The sequence below is a fragment of the Bufo bufo genome, chromosome 2, assembly GCF_905171765.1.
Source record: "Bufo bufo chromosome 2, aBufBuf1.1, whole genome shotgun sequence".
Lineage (NCBI taxonomy): Eukaryota > Metazoa > Chordata > Amphibia > Anura > Bufonidae > Bufo > Bufo bufo.
Window position 1 is genome coordinate 723,461,216 of NC_053390.1, and position 25,253 is coordinate 723,486,468.

The following is a 25,253-nucleotide window of genomic DNA, read 5'->3' on the forward strand; positions in this document are numbered from 1 at the left end:
TACCGATACTAGTATCGGTATCGGGACAACCCTAACTATAAGCTCATAGAAACGTACGTTGGAGCCAGGACTGTAATTGCTGTTTCAACACAATGATGAGCCCAGGGCAAATTCTGTCATCAGAGGCTGTATGCTGTACCTGCATCCAACTGGAAAGGATGTGAGGGAGGGGCCTGTTTAGTCAACGGCTCTCAGCCAATCAGTGTACATAGAAGTTCTCAGTAATTCTGATTGGCTGATGTATAGTTGCAATGTTCCTCCCTCACATCCTTTTCAGTTGGATACTGCACAGCATATAACCTTTAGTTACAACCATTACATGTATGGTACAATTATTTTATTACCATAGAGATTGGAACTGTAGAAATCTGGAGGGGGAGGGGGGGGCTAGGGAAGCCCAAGTTTCTTAAAAAGAAGAAGTGACAAATTACAGGGTGGCATATGAGCATTCTCTCTCACTGTCTGCCATGTAGCTTCACCTCAACACGTCTGACAACTGTATTCATGTAACATGCAGAGAATGAAAATGCAGCCCGTAAGTGGTGGTACAAGTAAAGAAAAATGTTTTATGGTTTATTGAAAAATGTTACTATGAGAAATTTACAAGATATTAAATATAAAAGCAATAAATATAAATGGGGCACCAAGTATTTCCCATCATCCCTCTTGAGACAGAAGGCAGAGACTGGGTTTGGGAGTCCTTACATCTCTGTCAGTCTAATCAAGTAATATCCACATAGAAATGCTCTACAGTCTGAAGATATTGTTATAGTGAATGGGCTGAAGAGAAGACGGACATCACATGCTGCTGTCCCTCAGCTTCTCATCCTCTTGTTTCACAGAGATCCACTTGTTAAGAGTGCAGGAGCGCAGCTTGGACCATAACTGGTGGCTACTTAGTCCTAAGATATGGGCAGAAAACTGAGCTGCTGCTTGAGGAGACAACACAGTGCAAAATCCAAGATCTGGAAGGTAAAAAGAGAGTATTAAAGACAGAAGAAAACATCACAATGAAAAAAAAAAAGGTATTTTAATACATTCTTGCTGCATGCATTTTCTTTTGGTCTGGGAGTGTATGTGTTTTCAATGGGAAGAGGGGATCGAGGGCAACTGGACTGTACTGGCATCAGTTAATGTGTATAGGCACCTTAAAGGTGTTATCCACAGGATACGTGATACATTTTGGATCATGGAGGGGCTGTCTGATCCCCAAACCCTTCTCTGAATAGAGTGGTAATGCGCATTCACTTCTGTTATAGAGCACTACCTGTAGTCCATAGAAGTGAATGGGACTGAGCACGATACCAAGCACAGCCGCCACACAATGTACGGCGCTGTGCTTGGTAAGCTGCAAAAAAGGCTGGAACGCCGGTGCTTTCTCAAACAGCTGATCGGAGTCCCGGGTGTTGGACTCCCACCAATCAGATACTGGTGACCTATCCTGAGGATAGGGCATCAGTATCAAAATCTCCGAAAACCGCTTTAAAACATCCCTTGAAGCATATTTGTAAAGTACTGCTCTCAGTATGTTAATTACCTGTGGAAAGTCATGTGTGCGGTCCCAGTCTACTGACAAGTCAGGCAGTCCTGGCTTGAATTGATGGCTGAGAGGCCAGGAAACATCATAACAAGCTTGTGGCATCCGGCGGATGCGCAGTGCTCAGATGGCTCCAAGGCTGGTGCACTTTGCTTCATTGCAAGTGCTGGATCGTAATAATGTATCAGGAGACAAGGACTGCCCACATGACTCTGCATAGGGCACTGCAGAGCGGGTGAACACTTTGTGACAGGTTCCCAGAAATGACGAGTGCGACACCCAGTGATCAGCCTATTGTTAGGGGATCCTTCTAATTCATAGGGAATGTCCAAAGCAGACGAGCCGTTTAAAGAAAAGAGCCCCTTCCAACTGAAATGTTGAGAAGAGACAGGTACCATGGGTTCCAGAAACTTTATAAAGGGGATATTTAGACAGTCCGTATGAGATATCCAGTCTGCTTACACTATTAGTGGCTATTCACATGTCCGTATTTTTGGTCCGCATCAGATCCGCATTTTTTTGCAGATCCGATGCGGACCCATTGGTTTTGATGGGGTTCTCCACATCCGTATGTCCGTTTCGCAGCCCTACAAAAAAAACAACAAAAAAACCCATCCTATTCTGCGCTGTTTTGCAGATAAGAATAGGCATAGTGCGGGAAAAATGGGGGATGCAGACAGCTGGTATCCGTGTTTTGCGGATATGGTCACCTGAAAAGCCGCTTACTCTGCCCTCATTTCAGAAGACCATGATATGCTTCTGCGTCAGGGGCACGCATTTTATTTTCCATAATGTTTTACAGCAGACTGTTAAGAACTGAATCGGATGAGATGAGGCACATACTCTCTGGGACGCTGAGGGCAGACCACATATCTTGAGCTCTCCAATCTGCTGTGACAGCCGGGCAGTTAATGACAGGATAGGCAGTGTTAGCAGAAAGTACAGATGCCAAACCGGTACTTCTTCCGGCTACAGTAATAAAAACTGTAGGAGTGCCATCTCCTGGGGAAAACAATACAAGCGTCAGCTACACGTTACATAGAACACAGAAAAAGGCAACACATGAATACACGTATGCACACTCAGAATCCTTCACAACTGAAGAAGGATCTTTTTTTCCTTATTGCACAAAACAAGCTATACAACAAAAATAAAAACATTAAAAAAAAAAAATAGATAGAGCAAGAGATTACCTAAATGAAGTGACCCTACAACAGTACTAGTCCATAATAAGGCTCATAATGACCAGAAGGCTAGGGCTATACGGCATCTTGTGGCTGTACAACATAAGATTACAATCATGCGGCATTACATCACAATTAATGAAAAGAAGTATGGTCGCGTTACGCCCTTCTAGTTACCATGGCCACAACATGACAGAAATCCCAACCTACTGGATTACAGAGAATCCCATTCAGTATCAATACTTGCTATGTGGAGCTAACCTTCTAAAGATATACCGTTAAGGAGGTTAAAAGGGTTGGCCACGATATTGATATTGATGGCCTATCCTCACGAATCAGGTGGGGGTCTGAATCCAGGCACCCCCTTAGATTAGCTGTTTGAACTCTGCAGCCTCTTCCTAGGCCATGCGATGTCACGTTCATCGGTCATATCAAGTAGGGCTGCAACGATTACTCGATTTAATTGAGTTACTCGAAACAAAAAACTCCTCGATGCAAATATTTTGCATCGAGGATTCGTTTGTGTTATGTGACCACAGAGCGTGAGTGAAGAGCTTGCTATTACTCACTGCTCCGATAGGACCTGAAGCTGTGTGACGTCAGGTCCCAGTGCAGCGCATGAAGAAGAAGATGGAAGATCTCTGGAGTGTCGGCAGCGCCCCCTAAAGGAGAGGCAAGTATTTTAGTTCACTGGCGCTGGGGACTTATGGCTAGGAGGGGGAGATGGCGGCACTGGAGGTAAACGCTGATGGCACTGGGGGGGAGCCTGATGGCACTGGGGGGGCAGCTGATGGCACTGGGGAGGGGGGGGGGGTCTGATTCATTTTTATAAAGCAAAACATTCTTTTAATTAGTTTTTTCTTATTCGAGTACTCGATTAATAGTTGGATTAATCGATAGAATACTTGATTACTAAAATAATCGATAGCTGCAGCCCTAGTCATATGGCCTAGGCACAGCTCAGTCCTAGTCAAGTGAATTGGCCTGAGCTGCAATACCAAGCACAGTCACTATACATGAATGGATCTATTTCCATTCACATTGCATAAGGACTAAACGGAGCAGTTTTTTCCAGTATTAGCAAGTGTGAAACAGGCCTAAGCTGTGAGGAGGCTGGAGCTCTGTGGCCTCTTCAAACAGCTGATTGGCGGTGGGTGCAGGCAGTTGGACCCCCAACGATCAGATATTAATGACCTCTCCTGTGGATACGCCATAAATATCAAATACCTGGACACCATTAGGGTAAGTTCATACAGAGTTTTTTTTCGAGAAGGTAGTGAGGCACATTATTCTGCAGAAAATCAGCCTCAAAACTTGCCCCAAAATATTCTGTGTGAACCTACTCTTAAAATGCGCAAATCCAAAATTACAAACAGAAGTCGGTTTCATTCATAAAGTGCTCAAATTCATATACTAAATAACTTGACAATTTATGAACATATTGTTAAATTCATCCCATAATACCACAGGGTATAGCATGGTCCGCAAATGGCATCCATGAGTAGATAAAGAGCTACATATGATTGCATCACTGTCTTCAACCAGAGCCTCTCTCTATGGCTAGTGATACACGTGGGGCTCATCTGCCGCACTATCTACTTGTGCATGCCACTTTTGGACCATACCCCCTTTGGTATCATGGGATAAAATGAACATTCTATGCCTTGGACATGCAGCAGTAATGTACCTTCATATTGTGATTTTATATCCAGTGTCTCCCCGGGTCCGCTATATGCAGACGACACCCTTAGCTCACATGGGATATTGTACTTTGCACATGATGCCTTAATTTGTTCACAATGCACAAGGTATGATGTGGATTCCATCAGGACAACTACTCTTCCTTGGCCTCTCTGACTTAACGGATGCTGGAGAATGTAGAACATATATTAATGTAAGGCACTGTAGGCAATAATGGCATTTACATTTCAGATTGCTGCTGCATACTGTTAGATGATAAGCTCACGTCCATGGTGTAGGTGCATTAAATGCTTTAGATCTCCGATTCTGCTTCTGAATTACAACCTACACAAGCTGATTTAGGGCTCATTCAGACGGCCGTATGCTATCCGCAAAAATGCGGATTAGATGCTGACCCATTCACTTCTATGGGGCCCTTTTCTATTCCACGGTTCCGCAAAACAAATGAAACATGTCCTATACTTGTCCGTGAAAATCAGGACATGGCCCCATTGAAGTCTATGGGTCCGCAAAAATGCTGAATGCTATCCGTTTTTTTTTGCGGATCCGCAAAAAAATGGATAGCATTCAGTATTTATGCGGACAGCATACGGCCGTCTGAATGAGCCCTTACAGTGAGGGCGGTTTATACAGTAAATGTTCTGGCAGACACATTATAGCAGAGGGGTCCTCGGTATTCCCACAGAGAGCCGTTTATGCTGAATCCTCTTTCTACTCTATTTAGAACAGTGATAAATTGAGTCTCACTTGCTTGTCATCCTGTTGCCCTTTGTCTTCTAATTGACTCTGGTGCCAGCAATTATATTCAATGACGTCTGCGAGGACAATTTCTTTATTGTCCAGGTCCACACCAAACTGAACCTGAGTATGTGAAGGAAGAGAAATTTATGACCAAAACAAGTGTAGTGTGTGTGGCTAAAAGGTAACATCTGATTAAACCTGTAGTGGACTCAGTTATCCCCCACCCCCCCAACTCAACTTTAAAGGGCTTGTCTGATGACAAACACCCTTTAAATATATACAGTAGGTATGTTATGGCAGTCCTCATTTAAGACAGAGGAATGGATATTTCCATTTTATGTGGTACACACCTTCATGTTCACAAGAATGAAGTCAGCAGCCAAACAAGCTTTTTCCAAAATTTCAAACATGGCCACCACACTGTGATTTATGATGTCAATTTCAGACTGACCAATGGAAAGGCCTGCAGAGTTCATCTTTGAGGCCAATAATTGCTTCGTTGAACACACAACATCACCATGGACATCATCCTGTTAAAAAAAACAGTTTACACAAAAGTATAATAATACCAAAAAGTGTGATTCTGTGAAGATGAAGGGCTCTTTAATAGTGAAAGAGGTATGTATATGCCTGCACTACTAGTGTGATCACTATGAGGGTACAGTATGAATAACATGGTTCTGTGATGTTGAGCATCTAAATATATTGCTAGCGCTTTTAACCCAGAAGTGCAGTACAGCTGATTACATATGGTAACCTGGTGTCCCCCATCTAGCACATTTAGGACAACGTATACATTATAAATGCAAGTGAAATTGCACCATTTCGCCGTTTCCTCATACAACTGATCGGCGGGGGTGCTGGGTGTCGGACCCCCACCGTTCTGATATTGATGACCAATCCTGAGGATAGGTCATCAACAGAAAAAGCCCAGACAACTTCTCTAAGAGGGAAGAGCTTACATGTATTTGCAGTCTTGAGCAGATGCAGGGGCCAATTGTGTCCGAGCTTATTGCAAGCAAAGCAGTAAGCTTGGGCACTGAAGAGGCCTGTGATTGGCTTCATTGGTCACATGTTGTGGACGTAAAGTCACCGATGCAGCTGGGTACACAGAGCTCAGCTTGGAGAACCAGAGCGGTGGCTCAGGATCAGTCAAGTAAGAAACTATCTATTCTTTAATGCAGGTGTATCGCAAAAGTTGTCTGGTTTCCTCCTGAAACTGGACAACTGCTTTAATAATTCTGGCACATCTTGACTAGGCCAGCACAGAGATGGCATAGGTTTTGGGCATTACTTGTGCCAGTATAATGCCATAAGTAATGGTAAATGTGTTGGATCCTGCCCCCTCCCGGCCATTTTTAAGAAACGTGGCAAGCGTGGGACAAAAAGTTGCAAATCTCTGTGCAAAAAATGTGCAACAGGTATAATAAATCTTCCCCCATTTCTTTAATGAACAGCTATAAAGGGTTATGTTTAAGGTCATTTTAATTAAAGGGGTTGTCCAAGTTATATTTATTGATGGCCTATCCTCAGGATAGGTCATCATTATCAGATCGGCTGGGGTCCGACACCCGGCACCCCCGCCGATCAGCTGTTTGAAGAGAAGGCGCGCGCCGTGCCAGTGCTGCCTCCTCTTCTTCAAGTGTATAGGAGGCATACTATTGAAATGAATGGGACAGCTTGGGTGTAATTGCAACGGCGAGCAGGTAAACAATGAAGAGGAGGCAGCGCTGGCACGGCGCGCGCCTCCTCTTCAAACAGCTGATCGGCGGGGGTGCCGGACCCCAGCCGATCTGATATTGATGACCTATCCTGAGGATAGGTCATCAATAAATATAACTTGGACAACCGCTTTAAGTAGAGTGTTACTTTAATTATTCTTCCCACTGAAATATAACATCTGACAATGGTCATGATCACACTGAGAATACCCCCTGCTCAGTAAGGCTCATTTTCACCAAGAATCACCATAGCTTCTAAACTACTTAGATATCTTGGCACAGTACACCTACACAGCATTTATATCCTAGAGACCTAGACTATATCTAAAGGTTACCTTATAAAACATCTCTACCCTGGGAGGGTAAAGCCTGCTTCCTTCAGCATCAGGATGTCTTTTGAGGTACATGCCCGTGGCTATCCTCCAGCACCCCCATGTAATGGGAATTATTTCACAACCGCAGGTGACAAATCTGTTCTCACTGACTTTCCTCAGAAGTGCTGTCTTGATACCTGAGAAAAGTTTAATCTTCAATCAGCAATCATTTATCTGCAAATACCTCATTCAGATTTTACTGTACATGTGTCTCTGTGCTTAGGGTTGTTATCTGCATATGATTTCAGGTACAACCTCAGAGCACTGAACTAAATGTCCAGATCTCCTCCACGAGCAGTTATGATTTTAAGAGGAAATGTCCCACCTGCATCTCGCAGAAGTTTAAAGACAAAGTTGTTGGTCATGTTGAAGGATTTGCCCTCTGCGTAGTACTTTGTGGCAGTGTTCCCTGTAGATATTTCGTCTGTGGACTCCGTCAGTAAACTTCCAGAATGCTGAGGAACTTCACACATCTCTTTAGTTATTCCCTGGTATGGGTTCTCAGTAGGTCTCTGGCCTTCCATTAAAAAACAATGGCACACATGAAAAAGTCACAAAAATATACACCAAGGTGACTCTTAAAAAGAAAGCTCTACTTTTGACACTGATTTGAATGATATATTAAAAAATACCAAAGAGCTATCAGACTTTAAATTGAAATAAGAAGCCAAGTCTTAAAATGTCCTGCAAGTTGTTGGATGATGGCTTCTCTGCTGCTGCAATAGCGATATTTCTGTAGCCTAATTAAAAGTTTCACAGGAGTAGTCTGCCTCCAGAGATATCCTTTACAATATTTACCAGAATGACAAGCAGTACACACTTGAATCAGAGCAAGATAGTAAAGGCGTTTCCGAGAATGAGAACACTGATTGCGTATCCCATATACCGTAAATGGAACAACCTGCAATATCTAGCAGAGCTGCTTGTACAGATGAGCGCCACATCCCCTGAACAAGCACTCTCGAGGAGAAATAGTACCTCCCCAGATACCCGGCAAAGGCCTCTCACACAGTCAAACCAGTACTCTGCTCTCTACGAACGAAGGGCAAGCACCCTGAAAGAGCTGTCTGCAGAAGTGTGTCTGGTTTGGCTTACACAAGTTATTTTTCAAGGCCTGTTATCAAGGAAATCTGTCACCAGTGTTTTGCTGCCCTAACTAAGGGCAGCACAAACTAGTGACAGATTCTCTTAACAAAACTGGATCACTTTCTTTAGTCGACCCAGCTGTTTTGCTAAAAATCTTATATTAAACAGCACTTCGTGAGCTGATGAGTCCTGCTATTCATAACAGAATGGCCATTCAATGTAAAGCATGACCCAGCTGGGGGTGCCATGGCAGCTCTCCATTCTAGCGGCACCTGAGGGGTTAACTGCCACGGATCGCAGCTACCTGTCATAGAGGTTGGGTGCCAGCTATGTGATTCTGCAGCCAGCACCCGCCTCCTATATTTGAATTAATGGGTGAGTTAACATCATTGGTGGCATAGTGGCCACAGCCCCTCCCCTCCTCTTCCCCTCTGTCTTTTCATTGGAGGCAGCAGCAGCGGCACAGGGGAGAGGGAGAGACTGCTTCTTTCTCCCCTGTGCTGCTGAGCGAACGCCTGCGCTGGGGAGGCGGAGCAAGTATTATTGGCTCCCATGCCCCACCACAATATTCAGCTACAGCGCGGAAGCCCTGTTGCAAATGGCGACAAGGCTAAAAAGTCTTGTCGCCATCTGCAATTTCAAGGCGCATTGGCGACCATTTTGGTCGCCATCTGGAGCGCTGTTTTGGGAAGAGGTTTGCAAACCTTATTTCTAGAGAAGCATTGCATGGTCTAAAAGACTTCCTAATATTCACTCACCATGAGGAGAAATAGTACCCCCCCCCACAATTGTGCTGATCAGTGGGGGTCCTGTGGGTCAGACAAGGAATGATCAGAAACTGATGGCTTATACAGAGGATAGTTCAAGTCTTGTGGAACCCCTTTAATTGACAAGTACGATGCTTTGTGCTTTTTGATTTCTGCACTTGGATCCCGGTGCTTCCAGTTGGCGATATAGAATACATTTTATTGTATATTGCTTTTATTTTAGCTGTAATAGAAACCTAAATATAACATTTAGAATAGGAGTAGACCCATGAAATTACACATTTCAGAATTTCAAACTATCCCCATAATTTTGCAAACTTTAATCAGTGAAGTAAGATTTTCTAGCCATTAAACCCATGCACAAAAAAAACTGTGCCACTCGGCTATATGATTGATGGCATTGTCTCATGAAGACAGGGAAAATGTAACATTACATTAATGTAAAGCATGGCCCAGCTGGGGGTGGAAGGTCATGGTATACCTTTTTTTATTATTTTTTTATATATATATATATATATATATATATATATATTTTTTTTTTTTTTTTTTTTTTTTTTAAATGTAAAGAAAAACATAACTGTCTAGGCTTTTTTTGTCACAGCAGGGGTCCCACAAAAAAGGTATTCCATGTGGTATACTTGTCCATTTAAATTGTGGACAGAAGTCAGTAAACTACATTTTAAGGGGTTGGCCCATTTCACACTGGTGGAGTATTGTTAGGATATGCCACCAATGTCACACAAGTGTGGGTCCCACCTATCTCCTCAAAGCGAAGCAGGGCGCACTGCACATGTGCAGCGTGCTCTCCATTCACTTCTATTGGAGTTCCGAAAAGAGCTGAGCGAGTGCGCTCACCTATTTCTGGAGCGAACCACACAAGCGTGACCACCTCTCTGTTCACCTGCAGGGAAAATAGCCGAGCTGGTACTTGCCAGCACTGCCATATAGATGAATGGAGGGTTATGCCAATATAGCGATATGCTACTAAGGTGTGTGAAGGGCCAATCCCTTTAATGCACATTTTTTCAAAGAAATTTTCATTTTCAAAGAAATTCTATTTGGAGGCCTATAGACAGTGCAGAAGAAGCATATAGTGAAAATGACACAAACCTGTATTTGATGCAGTTTCATCAGTGTGATCTTGAGCCTGCAGTGATTTAAAATGAAACAAAACATGTGTGAGACTTAAGACTTATGTACAGATTATCATCTCACTTGGTGCATATTAGGCCTCATGCACACGACAGTATTTTTTCACGGTCCGCAAAACGGGGTTCCGTTGTTCCGTGATCCGTTTTTGTTTCCATGTGTCTTCCTTGATTTTTAGAGGATCACCAGACATGAAGGAAAGTAAAAAAAAGTCGTTTTGGTGTCCGCCTGGCCGTGCGGAGCCAAACGGATCCGTCCTGACTTACAATGCAAGTCAATGGGGACGGATCCTTTTGACGTTGACACAATATGGTGCAATTGCAAACGGATCTGTCCCCCATTGACTTTCAATGTAAAGTCAGGAGTCCCTATTAATATACCATCGGATCGGAGTTTTCGCCAATCCGATGGTATATTTTAACTTGAAGCGTCCCCATCATCATGGGAACGCCTCTATGTTAGAATATACCATCGGATTTGAGTTAGATCGTGAAAACTCAGATCCGACAGTATATTCTAACACAGAGGCGTTCCCATAGTGATGGGGACGCTTCAAGTTAGAATATACTAAGAACTGTGTACATGACTGCCCCCTGCTGCCTGGCAGCACCCGATCTCTTACAGGGGGCTGTGATCCGCACAATTAACCCCTCAGGTGCCGCACTGGCCACCAATGAATTTAATACAGGGGAGGGAGGGAGGGGGGGCCGCAATGACCACCAATGAATTTAATACAGGGGAGGGAGGGAGGGGGGGCCGCACTGGCCACCAATGAATTTAATACAGGGGAGGGAGGGGGGGCCGCACTGGCCACCAATGAATTTAATACTGGGGAGGGAGGGGGGTCTGCCCCCTGCTGCCTGGCAGCACCCGATCTCTTACAGGGGGCTATGATATGCACAATTAACCCCTCAGGTGCGGCACCTGAGGGGTTAATTGTGCGGATCACAGCCCCCTGTAAGAGATCGGGTGCTGCCAGGCAGCAGGGGGCAGTTATGTACACAGTTCTTAGTATATTCTAACTTGAAGCGTCCCCATCACCATAGGAACGCCTCTGTGTTAGAATATACTGTCGGATCTGAGTTTTCACTATGTGAAAACTCAGATCTGAAAAAGCTGTTATGCAGACGGATCTGCGGATCCGTCTGTGCGAAAGTAGCCTACGGACACGGATCACGGACGACAACGGTCGTGTGCATGGGGCCTTACTTGAAGTCACACTGAACAAGGACTGATCAGCACAGAAGAACCAGAGTACTTAGAGAGGACCTTTCACGGTTTTGTTTTATTCAAGTTAAATACCTTTACTTGTGTGGTACCCTGCCTGTTGTTTTTTTTGTTTGTTTTTTAATAAAATATGGCTCCTGTGGCCCCCCTTCCCCTGTATTTTTCCTGCTCAGTATGTTAATACTGAGCATCGGTACAGGGAGGAGGAGACACCAGGGTTTCTCAATGGGTGTCTCCTTCTCCCTGGCTGTGACGCTCTCCACTGTGATTGGATCGCGGCACAGCCAGGGAGAAGGAGACGCCCATTGAGAAACCCTGGCGTCTCCTCCCTGTACCGATGCTCAGTATTAACATACTGAGCGGGAAAAATACAGGGCGGGCACAGGAGCCATATTTTATATAAAAAAAACAAACAAACAACAGGCAGGATGGCAGGGTACCCCGCAAATAAAGGTATTTATCTTGAATAAAACAAAACCGTGAAAGGTCCTCCTTAAAGGGGGTTTTCTGAGTTCACAATATTGATGGCCTAATCTTACGATAGGCCGCCAAAATTAGATTGGATTCTTGGCAACCCAGCCAATTAGCCGTTTGAAGGGGCCACAACGGTTGGGCGAGCACTGTGGCCTCCCCACAATTTACTCTGCATGCCTTCTACTTGGAGTGGCTGTGGAGGGTACTGCAGCTTGTGCCATTCATTTGAATTTCCAGCATTTCCAGTAAGCGTGCATTTACCCTAGAACTAGAAAAGGCAGTCTAATCAGTAGAATCAATGTTTATACCAACCAGAGTCTGATGCTGGGGAACCCTGAGGTCTTTTACAGTGCAGTGTTGAGAATCCTCCTTCTCATCGACGCTGTGTATGAGGGGAGAAACCCCTGGCTGACTGATTTCCGCAATCTGTCTGTCTATCAGGAATGTAAAATAAAATAGGCTTATACCATACAAATAAGGTAACTGAACATAGACATTGATCTTCACTGGTGTAAAGGAAAATGGCAAGCTGTAAAAAGAAATAATGCTGCTTTATTCATTGGCTTCTGTAGAACTGCCCAGAAGTTTGCATTTAGAAACCTATGTAAGGCTACTTTCACATTTGTGCTTCAGTTTTGTCCCCATGCATTGTCAATGGGGACAAAACAGACCAGGATGCATTCCGTTCCGGTTTGTGACCTGCGGTTTTGTGTCCGGTTAGCGAAAATGAATAAATGGGATCCGGCACTAAAAATAATGTAGGTCAATGGTGCCGGATCTGTCACCCATTGGCTTACACATTGTTTTTAGTGATGGATCCTGTTTCTTCAGTTACAATTTAATACAACCGCATCGGAACGGAACGGATGCATCCTGATGTATTAAATCGAGTGGAAGCGTTTTGCTCTGGTTTTTAGATCCTCTGGCGGATCTCAAAACCGGAAACCAAAGCGCAGATGTGAAAGTAGCCTGAGACTGGTGAATCTACTGCTGACAAACAAGCCTCATACCATGCTGCTCTGAAAATCTGCTGCTGTATGGCAGGGATATATACGGACGTCATCTTGTGTACGCTCCCGTTTTGTGCACCTAAAGATTTAATACCAGACAAAGGCTGTGGACAACTGGAACCTATATGATTTTCCTACCATGGAGGTACATAACTAATGATACTAGCAGCACAGATTGGATAGTGTCAGACTGTGCAGGGACACACCCCCTCCAACTGGTAACACCCATCTGGACCTTCATTGCAAACTGCTAGCAATTCATTCATAACGTCTAGAAGGAATAATAGAGGAATGATACATCATAGAGTCAGAAGAGATGATGCTCCAGAATGGTTATGAGGGGGAGGCAAGTAGTTACTAAAACAGACATGTCAAGAGCGGTTACAGGTTGTCTTTAAGGTGAAAAAGAGATCTTACCTGAAGCAATATTTTCACTCTCAGCATCAGGAAGACGTCGCTTGGTATTGAAGAACATATTCTACAAAGGCAGCAGAAAACTATATTTCAAGTGTGGTATGTGATGGGGATGGTGAAAGGAGACTAGCAGTAAAGATTACATCAATCAGAAATCAAAGCCCAAATTGTTGGGAGCACAAGAAACTGACACCTCAAGTTATGTCCTCATTATAAGGCATATAAAAGCTCAATGACCTACCTTTGCAGGTGCGGCAAGTGTGTGTGGCGTTTTGACATACAATGAGCCCTGTGCAGCCAGGCTTATAATAGCGACACCACTCCATTTAAAAGTGGCAGACACATTTGGTTTGATCAGTTTCCGATTCCCTGGTAGACACTGTAAAGACATCACAGACACAATTAACCTACAAGATCACGTGACAAAGTGTGGGAATATAAATTCATCACAAATATATACATCCATAAACACTTAAATGTCAATTGCTGAAGTGAGACAAACCCTTTATCATGTAGAGAAAGTTAATACAAGCCACTTACTAATGTATTGTGATTGTCCATATTGCTTCCTTTTCTGCATTGATTAATTTTTCCATCAAATTATACACTTCTCGTTTCCATGGTTACAAGCACCCTGCAATCCATCAGGGGTGGTCGTGCTTGCACACTATAGGATCTGTGGTGGCAGGGATGGTGGGAGTGCTCCTAGGCTGGTGCTTTTTCCTATAGTGTGCAAGCACGGCCACCACTGCTGGAATGCAGGGTGATCGTAACCATGGAAACGAGTAGTGTATAATGCAATGGAAAAATCTATCCAACCAGCAGAGGAAGCAATATGGACAATCACAATACATTAGTAAATGCCTTGTATTAACTTCCCCTACATAATAAATACTTTTTGTTGATGTGAGACAACCCCTTTAAAGGGAACCTGCCAGCTCCCATATGCTGCGGTCACTGAGGGCAGCCCAGTGTAGCGACAGACCTGTTGATTTCAGCAATCTAAACCCCTGTAATGGCATTCAGTAGTGTTAGCAGAGTGAAGGAGGAGTCCAATGAAGTATGCCGCTCCCGCCCTCCGGATAATGGATGCAATATATGCGACAACTGTGCCAATGTGTTGAACTTAATAAAGTGTAGATTGTTTAACGTGGTTGACCACTACTGGTGTGTACTGGTCTGGAAGACGCCCCCATTTCTTAATGCAGCTGCCCAGTTCTAGGTCCCCTACTGCTGGGGGGTAACTAGTGGACACATCCATCGCTCCCAAGATGGCAGAGGTGACCCGATTTTTATCCACCTGGCCACCTCTCTGGCTGTGCCCTCTTCTGCTCTGGCACTATAAGCGTTTGGTGCCTGTGCAATCATGTGCCTGTGCAATCATGACCACCGCCATCTTTGAAACAATGGATGTAACAGCCATTGGCGTCCACTGGACTTTTTCCAGCAATTGTGAAATAATACCGAATGATAATATAAAGTACACCAAAACCCCTACCTGGAGGAAATCAAATGAAAACTCCTCGTCTGAACATGAAAAACACTTTCGGAAAAGGGTAATCACTTCAGTCCTGAAATTCTCAAAGTTCCAGGAGGAATGTATGAGGATCTTCCCCACCAGTCCCAGCATGGCAAGCTGTTCTCTCTCCGTCCCCCGGGGAACTCTGTATGTGCAGTAATCCTCTGGGTATTCAGCAGGCAAACATATGATATTTTTACAGACCTTCCTCAGCCTGCCAGAGGAGGGGTGGCCACGCTTGCTTAATCGATGAAGAATGCTGTCTCCAGTAAGCCGTGTCGGCAGGTGCGACATCTGAAAGGTAAAACAAGCATGTCCGCATACATGACATCACAGGAATACGTGACCACCATGCTAAGTTCATAATGAGAGATGCACCTGAGGTTTATATCTGTGGTGTTCTGACTGATCCTTGAAACAGACACTGTGCTGATCAATAAAGTTCTGTACTTCTTGAATCCCGCCTACTTCCTCACTGACATGGATCCCTGACGAGAGTTCAACCGGAACACGACTTCTTATGTCAGCAGAAATCGGTTTTTTGGATGGAACTTGATGATCTAAACAAGAAGATAATACTGTGAAGGTTCATTCACTGCATAGAATATAGTCAACCGCAACCCCATGACATGTTCAGTGCATAAGACCTCCTGCTTCACGAGATTCACCGCAGTTCACCCCCTGCCCGCCAATCAACTCACCGAGGCACTATTACAATATACGCCTTATTATTATTGAAAAAATGAACAAAACAGTTTTCCATTTTGATCCCACTCTAGTCAAATCCCTCGCCCCTCCCCTTGTAAACTAATCCTTTAAATTCTTCTCTAGTCGGAAAGCGTGATTTCATTGTATTCAGTTTTTCATGTTTAGGTAAATTTTGACATTTCTATCTTATGTCCAGACACTCCATTAACATAATAGCTTTTAGGGTGAATGCACACGATCAGGATTGCGTGCGGAAAATCTGCACCATAGGTTATGTACATTCAAAAATACTCATGCACACGATGTGGATTTTTTCTCCGTGCTGATTTTGACCTACGGTGCGGTTTTTCTGAAGAAGCTGTGCAAAACGCGCGTCAGGGGTGCACTCACCCAGGTCTCCAGGTTGGTTCCCCCCATATTTTACTTTACTTTATGTATGTTTTCCATGCTGGTTGTGTATTTAGGTGCTGGGTGCATGTTGCAATTCATTTAGCTACTTGGTGTGAATAATATCATCCACACACTGCACCCATTCACACTTATAACGAGGCTAGCATGGTAACATTTATATTACTAAATAAGCTTACGCCACTATTTGGTCTGGATATGAGATCATTTATCTCAGTTATTTGCCATTAGGCTTACTCAGACTAACAGGTGACGTATGCTTAGGGGATAGACCCACCATCTGGTACCTTGGTGTGGCGCTGGTCCACAGTGCCACCACATTACTGCTACTTGTTCATCAATTTTATTCATTATTGTCTATGTTGTTGTCCTTTATGTGACTATTTAATAAAATATATTATTCATGCATATGTGTTTTGTTGTTTTTCGGATATATTGAGTTATTGCTCACATATGATTTTCTCATTTCTTTGAGAAACTATTTTCGGTTCTACTAGGTTTTTTAAATCCGCAGCATGTCAATTTATTTTATTTTTTCTGACCGGATTTTCTCTATTCACTTCAATGGGGAGAGTAAAATCCGCATGCAGAAAATCTGCTCCAAATCTGCACGGATTTGATGCGGATTGACCGCACGGATTTCCCTGCAAACACCTGCGGATTTCAGTGCGGATTGTCCACAAATAAATCCTACACGTGATCGCTTACCCTTACAGTATTAAACAATTATTAGAAAATATTAACCTAGGCTTGTCGTCCTCAGGCTGCAAGCCAACCTAAAGCCATGGGGGGACACTATATCACATAATGTGTGTCAATCCTGACAACTTCAGCAGTAGTGGTCTGTGGTTTCCCTGGTACGCATTGTTTGACAGTAGTTAGGGAGCCAAAGGTTGCAGAAGATTTCAGTAGAGTTTAAAATCTATACCGATAAATATCTCACGCACTGATTGACATTCCCTGTATCAGCATGCATGGTGATAACTGTCAATCACTAGGTGACACCGCCCACTGGACTCCTACACCCAGAAGGAGCAGGGTTTTAGATCAATAAAATATAAGTTTGATAGAATCTTTTCCGATATATATATACCAGTCTGCTCAGCTCCTCCTGCTCAATAACACGCTGCTGCCTGCAGATAGGACTCTATTTCCAGTGTGACAGGTTTTCTCTAAGGCTACTTTCACACTAGCGTTAATATTTTCCGGTATTGAGATCCGTCCTAGGGTCTGAATACTGGAAAAAAAACGCTTCAGTTTTGTCCCCATTCATTGTCAATGGTGACAAAACGTAACTGAACAGAACAGATTGCTTCAAAATGCATTCCGTTCTCATACCGGAGAGCAAACCGCAGCATGTTGTGGTTTGCTTTCCGTCCTAGGATGCGAAAACGGATCCGTCCCCTATTAACTTTCAATGGAGTTAATCACGGATCCGTCTTGGGTATGTTGAAGATAATACAACCGGATCCGTTCATAACAGATGCAGACGGTTGTATTATCAGTAACGGAAGCGTTTTTTTCTGAACCCTGCCGGACCCAGTATAAACGCTAGTGTGAAAGTAGCCTTCGTCAAGCAAAACAAAAAAGAAAAAAAGTCATGTAACAAAAGAGACTTCTTAGTCTCAGGTCGCTCATAAATCATGTGTTCATATTAAAGCCTCGTTCACACATCAATGATTGTGAGTCAAAACCAGGATTGGAGCCTCCACAGACATAAGGTATAGCGGAAAGATCTGCTCCTGTTCTGTGTTTAGACCCGCACTGGTTTTGGCTCAAAATCACTGACGTGTGATGCTTGATACTTTTTTTGCAACTAGTTTACCTACAAAAACACCCTACAAAACTGGACTGAGTGGTGTAAAAATGTAAAAAGTCGCAAATTTTTATTTTTTTGCAAGCAAGGCCAAAAAGTTGCATAGCCCCTACTTTGCGACTTTCTAAAGCCCAAGGTGTGATAAATCCCCCCATTATATACAATGATAACACTATAGCAACATGCAGCATAATCTCACCATTCTGACATCCCCTCCTCTTGTTTCGTAAAGCAAATACTTGAGCTTCACTGCCACCCACAAAGTTCTCATCAGCTTCTAAAGAAAGGTAAAAATCGGGCCAGAAGTGGTCAATAATGAAATAAATTAGTAATTATTGTTTTTTTTTCTTAATCTTTACCTTCTAGAATTTCCAGCCATCCAACCTGACTGCTGCATGTATTCCTACAGTGCCAGATCTAACACTTCCATTAGCAGCTACACTCATTTAGGGTGTGTTCAAACTTTGCACAGATTTTGCCATGCATTCTGCGCCAAAATCCACGGGAACACTCTGGCAAATCTGACATCTATTGTATCTGTGTATTCTTCCCACATGTATTTTAAGCTTTGTGAATAGACCCTGATGATGTATGACGAGGAAAGGCATGTTACATGCAGCCAGCAAGGGAGGGCAGCAGAAATACAGATCTACTAGTCACAATGTCAATTCCAGTGTTCTGGAAGATTCTAATAAAGTAATATACAGTCCTGATCAAAAGTTTAAGACTACTTGAAAAATGGCAAAAAATCATATTTAGCATGGCTGGATCTTAACAAGGTTACAAGTAGAGCTTCAACATGAAACAAGAAGAAATGGGAGTGAGACAAAACATTTTTTGAGCATTAAATTTAATGAAAACAACTAATAAACTGAAACAGGCTGTTTTTCAGCTGATCAAAAGTTTAGGACCACACCTCCAAAAACAAAATAAACGCCCCAAAACAGAAATCCAACTTCCAAACATGAACTCAGTAATGAGTAGCTCCGCCGTTATTGTTTATCACTTCCAAAATTTGTTTCGGCATGCTTGATGCAAGCGTTTCCATGAGGTGAGTGGGAACATTTCTCCAAGTGGTGAAGACGGCCGCACGAAGGCCATCTACTGTATGGAACTGTTGTCCATTTTTGTAAACTTCCCTTGCCATCCATCCCCAAAGGTTCTCAATTGGATTTAGATCAGGGGAACACGCAGGATGGGCCAAAAGAGTGATGTTATTCTCCTGGAAGAAGTCCCTTGTCCTGCGGGCATTGTGTACTGTAGCGCTGTCACCCGAAAGGCGCCGAGCGCAGGGCCGGACTGGCCTGCCGGGATAGCGGGAAATTTCCCGGTGGGCCGGCAAGCCCGAGTGCCGCAAGGCCGCGGCCCCGGTGACAAGTGGGGGCGGCCGCGGCCGGCGGCAGGGCAGAGCAGGAGATGAGCGCCTCCATTGCAGAAGCGCTCATCTCCATAGTCATCTGTATTGCCGTCCTCAGGACTGCAATACAGATGCCTGTGCTGCGGCAGAGGAGGGAGAGGTGTGTCCCCTCCTGTTCCTCTGATAGGCTGCCGGCTTAGTGCTGGCAGCCTATCAGAGGCCGGTGCAGGCGGCGCGATGACGTCATCGCGTCGCCTGAGCCGTATAGCGAGGGACACAGACGGAAGAGGCGGCCTGCATCGCATCGCATTGCTGGAGGTAAGTATAAGTGTATTATTTTTTTTAATTTTTTTATATAGGTACAATACTGGGCTGGCACATGATAAGGGGGGCTACTGGGCTGGCACATAAGGGGGGCTACTGGGCTGGCACATAAGGGGGGACTACTGGGCTGGGCTGGCACATGATAAGGGGGGCTACTGGGCTGGCACATGATAAGGGGGGACTACTGGGCTGGCACATGATAAGGGGGGCTACTGGGCTGGCACATAAGGGGGGCTACTGGGCTGGCACATAAGGGGGGACTACTGGGCTGGCACATGATAAGGGGGGCTACTGGGCTGGCACATGATAAGGGGGGACTACTGGGCTGGCACATGATAAGGGGGGCTACTGGGCTGGCACATAAGGGGGGACTACTGGGCTGGGCTGGCACATGATAAGGGGGGCTACTGGGCTGGCACATGATAAGGGGGGACTACTGGGCTGGCACATGATAAGGGGGGACTACTGGGCTGGCACATGATAAGGGGGGACTACTGGGCTGGCACATGATAAGGGGGGCTACTGGCACATGATATGGGGGGCTACTGGCACATGATATGGGGGCACTCTGGCTACTGGCACATGATATGGGGGCACTCTGGCTACTGGCACATGATAATGGGGGGGATCTGGCTATTGGCACATGATAATGGGGGGGATCTGGCTATTGGCACATGATAATGGGGGGGATCTGGCTATTGGCACATGATATGGGGGGGGGGCTCTGGCTACTGGCACATGATAAGGGGGGGGGGCTCTGGCTACTGGCACATGATATGGGGGGCTACTGGCACATGATAAGGGGGGCTACTGGCACATGATAAGGGGGTCTACTGGCACATGATAAGGGGGTCTACTGGCACATGATAAGGGGGTCTACTGGCACATGATAAGGGGGGCTACTGGCACATGATAAGGGGGGCTACTGGCACATAAGGGGGGCTACTGGCACATGATATGGGGGGCTCTGGCTACTGGCACATGATATGGGGGGGCTCTGGCTACTGGCACATGACATTTATTTTGACTTGTCAAAGCCGTTGACTAAGTTATTGTCAAAGCAAATTGGTGGGGCTGAAGTTGGGGGCTGAAGTTGTTGCCATAGAAACATTGTAAAGGGGAGGAGTTAGTAAGATAACCACGCCCATGTGGGGGCGCCAGAAATATTTCTGCACCCAGGCGCCTGTGACCCTAGGATCGGCCCTGGTTGTACGGACTCCCCTGCGGCCGCACTGAGCGCTGTAAAGGCCACAGCATCACTTCTAGAACCAGCACTGCTCTCCTACAGCCTGGAATACATGGGCTATGTCAAGCTTTAGCAGAGCAGGGACAGGCAGAGGTGCAGTTTCTCACATGAGCTCACATAAGACATTGCTCTTCTGCCTTTGCCCGCTCTGCTAAAGCCTGACATAGCACATTTATGCCAGGCTTTAGGAAAGCCGTGCTTGTACAGTCTGTACTCCCATACACAGTGCTGTATGTGAGTGCTGACTTCCGGTGCCTATTTTGCTGGGAAAACTAAAGTATATTAGAAAAATTAATTTCAATGCATTTGCAACAGGTTTTAATAAAGTACATATAAAGATTTAGTGAAACTTTTTGTAACAGTAACTGCGGATGCACTGCCTCTCATCTCCCCTGCATTTCAGATGACCTCTCATCATGCTGTATGTGCTACCAGTCACAGCTTTCATTTTACTATACTGCTTCTGACAGCACTTTACCGACCTGTAGCTCTCCAGCTGTTGCAAAACTACCCCATTATGTCCTAATGGCTACCGGCTGTCGGAGCATGATGGGAGCTGTAATTGTGTGCAGCTGGAGAACCACAGTAGCAACCTTGTAAAATGAAAGCTGGGCTGTGATTGGTTGCTATGGGCAACAAACAGTTGGTCTTTTAGACAGCACTTGCAGGCAAATCAGAAGCAGACTGCAACGCAGGGGAGATGTAAGATCCCACAGACTCTATACAAAGGGGCAGGTGCAAAGATATTTCCTCCATAAAGAGGCACCTGAAAGAGAACGGCTGATTTGGCCAACAATGAACTAATGTGTAACAGGAACTTTAAATAAAAAATAACCCCCCCCCCCCCCCCCATAAATAATTGATTTAACAAATGGTGAATGTTTTCTTTACCTCTCCAATTGGGCCAAAGAGAACAATGAGTATTTGATCCTAAAATTTTTATATAGCTGTACACCCAGGCAATGCCTAGTATACAGTAAAGCACAACTCCACTGAGACTGAGCTGGTTACACTGGTTCACAAGTCGTACCTTTCAGCTGATGGGGGATTCTGTCATCTGACCATACACTGAGCAGTGATTTGACGTCATGGTCAACCCAGTTGTTGGCTTCCTTTGCACTTTCTATCGACACTATTCTGATCTCGCCATCCACCCCACCCTCCAGCTCAGGGGCATTCTCTAGTGAAAAATGCAAAAATGAAGTAAATAATTAAAGGGGTTCTGCACTTTCATTTAACTGATGATCTTTACTCTGAGTCTGGATAGATCATCAGCTTCTGATCGGCGGGGGCCCGACACCCAGGACCCCCGCCGATCAGCTGTTTGAGAAGGCAGCGGTGCTCCAGCAGCGCCGCAGCCTTCTCACTGTTTACCGCCGGGCCGCCGGCCCACTGACGTCACGACTAGTATCAACTAACGTGGGCGGGGCTAAGCTCTGTTCACTTGAATGGAGCTTAACCCCGCCCACGCTAGTTGATACTAGTCGTGACGTCAGTGGGCCGGCAGTAAACAGTGAGAAGGCCGCGGTGCTGCTGGAGCGCCGCTGCCTTCTCAAACAGCTGATCACGGGGGTCCCGGGTGTCGGACCCCCGCCGATCAGAAGCTGATGATCTATCCAGAGGATAGATGATCAGTTAAATGAAAGTGCAGAACCCCTTTAAGTAACATTAATATTTTTATCACTCATATGAAAGTATTACATTTGTTTCCAGCAAAAAAAAACAAAAAACTGGCATAATTCAGTAAGCTAGTTAGCTAAAGAGGTTTAACAGCTCTGTTTAGAGGGGTTCTCCGCTTTTGCTATATTGGAGACCTATCCTCAGAATAGGTCATCAATATCAGATCAGCGGGGGCCAGACTGCCGGCACCCCCACCAATCAGCTGTTTGAAGAGAAAGCAGTGCTCATACGAGCGCCATGTTCTCTTCTCTGTTTATCTCCTCGCCGTCTACATTGCAGCGGTGAGCAGTGTAATTACAATTCCTCCTACCCATTCATTTCAATGGGACAGCTCCATCCTATTCACTGGAATAGGACACAGCCATCCCTTTGAAGTGAATGGGACAAAGGAGCTGTAACTACACTGCTCAGCGCTGCAGTGTAGACGGCGAGGAGATAAACAGAGAAGAGAACATGGCGCTCGTATGAGCACTGCTTTCTCTTCAAACAGCTGATTGGTGGGGGTGCCGGCAGTCTTGCCCCCTCCAATCTGATATTGATTACCTATTCCCAGATGACTATATTCTATCACTATAGCAAAAGCGGAGAACCCCTTTAATGAAGTTGTCTGCCCTTCAAGAAGACAACCCCTGCTGTCCTACTGTACATAAAAAACCCTACTCACCTGTCTGCAGTCCCGCCTCTGTTGTGTTCCAGGCCCCTTCCAATCCCTGCTGCACCAGGAAACATCTTGGTCCTGTGACCGTTGTGGCCAATCACAGGCCTCAGCAGTCACAGTGGTTAGAATGGTACATCACTGCTGTGTCATAATGTTCAAGCCACTGTGAACACTGGGGCCTGTGACTGGCCACATCAGTCATGGGACCAAGCCGCTTCCTGGTTCTGTGGGGACCAGAAGTGGCAGGGAACAAAGTAGCAGTAGAACCACACGCAGTTGAGTTCTTTTATATTTAGATGAGACAGGGGAGGGTCCCAGGTGTTGTCCACACCAAGGCTGGACAATCCCTTTAAATTTGCAAATCAGTGGTGATCTGAGATCATAGACTTCATCAATGTGCTCTTCTCGTATGATGTATCGGAAGACCAATCATCTGTCAGCAGATTTGTACCTATGACACTGGCTGACCTGTTACATGTGCACTTGGCAGCTGAAGACATCTGTGTTGGTCCCATGTTCATATGTGTCCGCATTGCCGAGAATAATGATGTTTTAATATATGCAAATGAGCCTTACGCACATGTAACAGGTCAACCAGTTTCATAGGTATAAATCTGCTGACAGATGCCCTTTAAATTTAGAAAAAAATGCATGTTTTATTTTTCCGTCTAAATAATGGGAATGTTACTGGTTACTAGATGGCACCTATGTTTTTCAGGACGTCAGCATGAGTACATTTGGTAAGACAGCTGTTTAGTAGACCATGGCCTCAGATGACATACAGTACCTTGCTTGAAGTCAGTGTCTTCTAGATAAGAATAATACTGTTCTTGTGATCTGCCGCTGACTGCACCTAAATAAACAATGACATGAAATAAAAAGGAAAGCTCAGTTAAAGGGGTTGTCCCACCATAAGAATTTTTCACTCATCCAAAGGGTAGGTGATCCAAAAGATCTAACGAGCACTACTTGAATGGGACTGAGCTGTGCCTAGGCCATGTGACCGATGGACATGACATCACTGGCCTAGGAAGAGCCCGCACCCCACTCACTGAAGCAGAAGGGGTGGCCAACCTGCGGCTCTCCAGCTGTTGTAAAACTACAATTCCCACCATGCCCTGGTGTAGGCTGATAACTGTAGGTCAGGCATACTCAACCTGCGGCCCTCCAGCTATTGCAAAACGTCAACTCCCAAAATTCCCAAACAGCCTACAGCAGGGCATTGTGGGAGTTGTAGTTTTACAACAGCTGGAGGGCCGCAGGTTGAGCATGCCTGCTGTAGGCCACCTGGGCATGCTGGGAGTTTATTTTGCAACAGCCGGAGAGCCGCTGGGTGCCATCCCTTCACTACAGCCTTTTCAAACAGCTGATCGGTGGGGGTGCCCGAAGTCAGACCCCACCCATCAGATATGAATGACCTGTACTGAGGGTAGGTCACCAATATTTTACTCTCGGAAAGCCCCTTCAACGTTTACTAGATGTACTGTGTGTAGTCGAGGAGTATTAGTAACATCCACAGGTATCTCTCATTACCACTTTGACGGTAAGCTCTTCTGGGCAGCGACTTCTCTTCTTCGGACTCTTTTTTTGTTTTGATCTATTTTCATTTTGCTTGTTTGTTACCTCCCCCATTGTAAATAGCTGCAGACTATGGCGGCACTATATAAAGCTGCCAACCTACTGCATGTCAGTGTGGACACACTCACCAGCATCCACGGGCTCCTCCTTTACATTCTGCATGGTTAGAAATATGTCATGGTCATCTCTAGGGGCCTGATCTACAAGAAGAAACACAGAGCATGAGCTCAAACTGGACAAAGGAGGGGGCGTGCAGGTGCATATATATACACTGCAACTAGGGGGCTGCAGGCTGCCAGGGTATGCTGGGAGTTATAGTCTCCCCACAGCTGCACTGGTTCTTCCAATCCTTGTAATATATACATATATAGGAGCTTTCATGTGCAGCTTCGGGTGCATTGGATATGGATGCTATGTGCAGCCGTTCATGATGTTACCGAGTTCGTCCATCCCACCCCGGTGGCAGTAAAGTTATCTGTTACTACGGAAACAAAGCTGCATCCTTCACTTGAATTTCACTTCCGGGTCACGTGCGCAGCAGACGCCACCACACACGCGCAGACGCAATGCTCTC

General features: G+C 45.1%; 1 protein-coding gene across 2 annotated transcripts; it reads right to left on the minus strand.

Annotated features, from left to right (window-relative positions):
* Nucleotides 1–252: 252 nt before the first annotated feature.
* On the minus strand, nucleotides 253–25,198 carry LOC120990192. Of its 2 annotated transcripts, XM_040418816.1 has the most exons (18): nucleotides 25,117–25,198; nucleotides 24,808–24,879; nucleotides 23,889–23,954; nucleotides 21,794–21,943; nucleotides 18,036–18,113; nucleotides 15,283–15,464; nucleotides 14,884–15,198; nucleotides 13,627–13,764; nucleotides 13,389–13,449; nucleotides 12,274–12,395; nucleotides 10,222–10,258; nucleotides 7,584–7,775; nucleotides 7,220–7,395; nucleotides 5,514–5,693; nucleotides 5,170–5,283; nucleotides 4,409–4,589; nucleotides 2,381–2,539; nucleotides 253–965 (listed from the first exon to the last, which is right to left on the minus strand). In XM_040418816.1, exons 1-18 carry the CDS (start codon nucleotides 25,127–25,129, stop codon nucleotides 799–801), a joined length of 2,403 nt encoding a protein of 800 aa, XP_040274750.1. In that variant the 5' UTR covers nucleotides 25,130–25,198; the 3' UTR covers nucleotides 253–798. The 2 variants fall into 2 exon arrangements, with proteins under 2 accessions (XP_040274750.1, XP_040274751.1); XM_040418817.1 differs by lacking the exons at nucleotides 253–965; nucleotides 2,381–2,539 and adding an exon at nucleotides 2,783–2,930.
* Nucleotides 25,199–25,253: the final 55 nt, after the last annotated feature.

Bases quoted from the DNA above. Each gene is read 5' to 3' on its own strand.
- LOC120990192 (XM_040418816.1), bottom strand. The intron at 23,955-24,807 runs GTGAGTGTGTCC...TTGTTTATTTAG, and splicing joins GGAGGAGCCCGTGGATGCTG to GTGCAGTCAGCGGCAGATCA. The intron at 10,259-12,273 runs GTTGGTATAAAC...AAATCACTGCAG, and splicing joins TTCCCCAGCATCAGACTCTG to GCTCAAGATCACACTGATGA.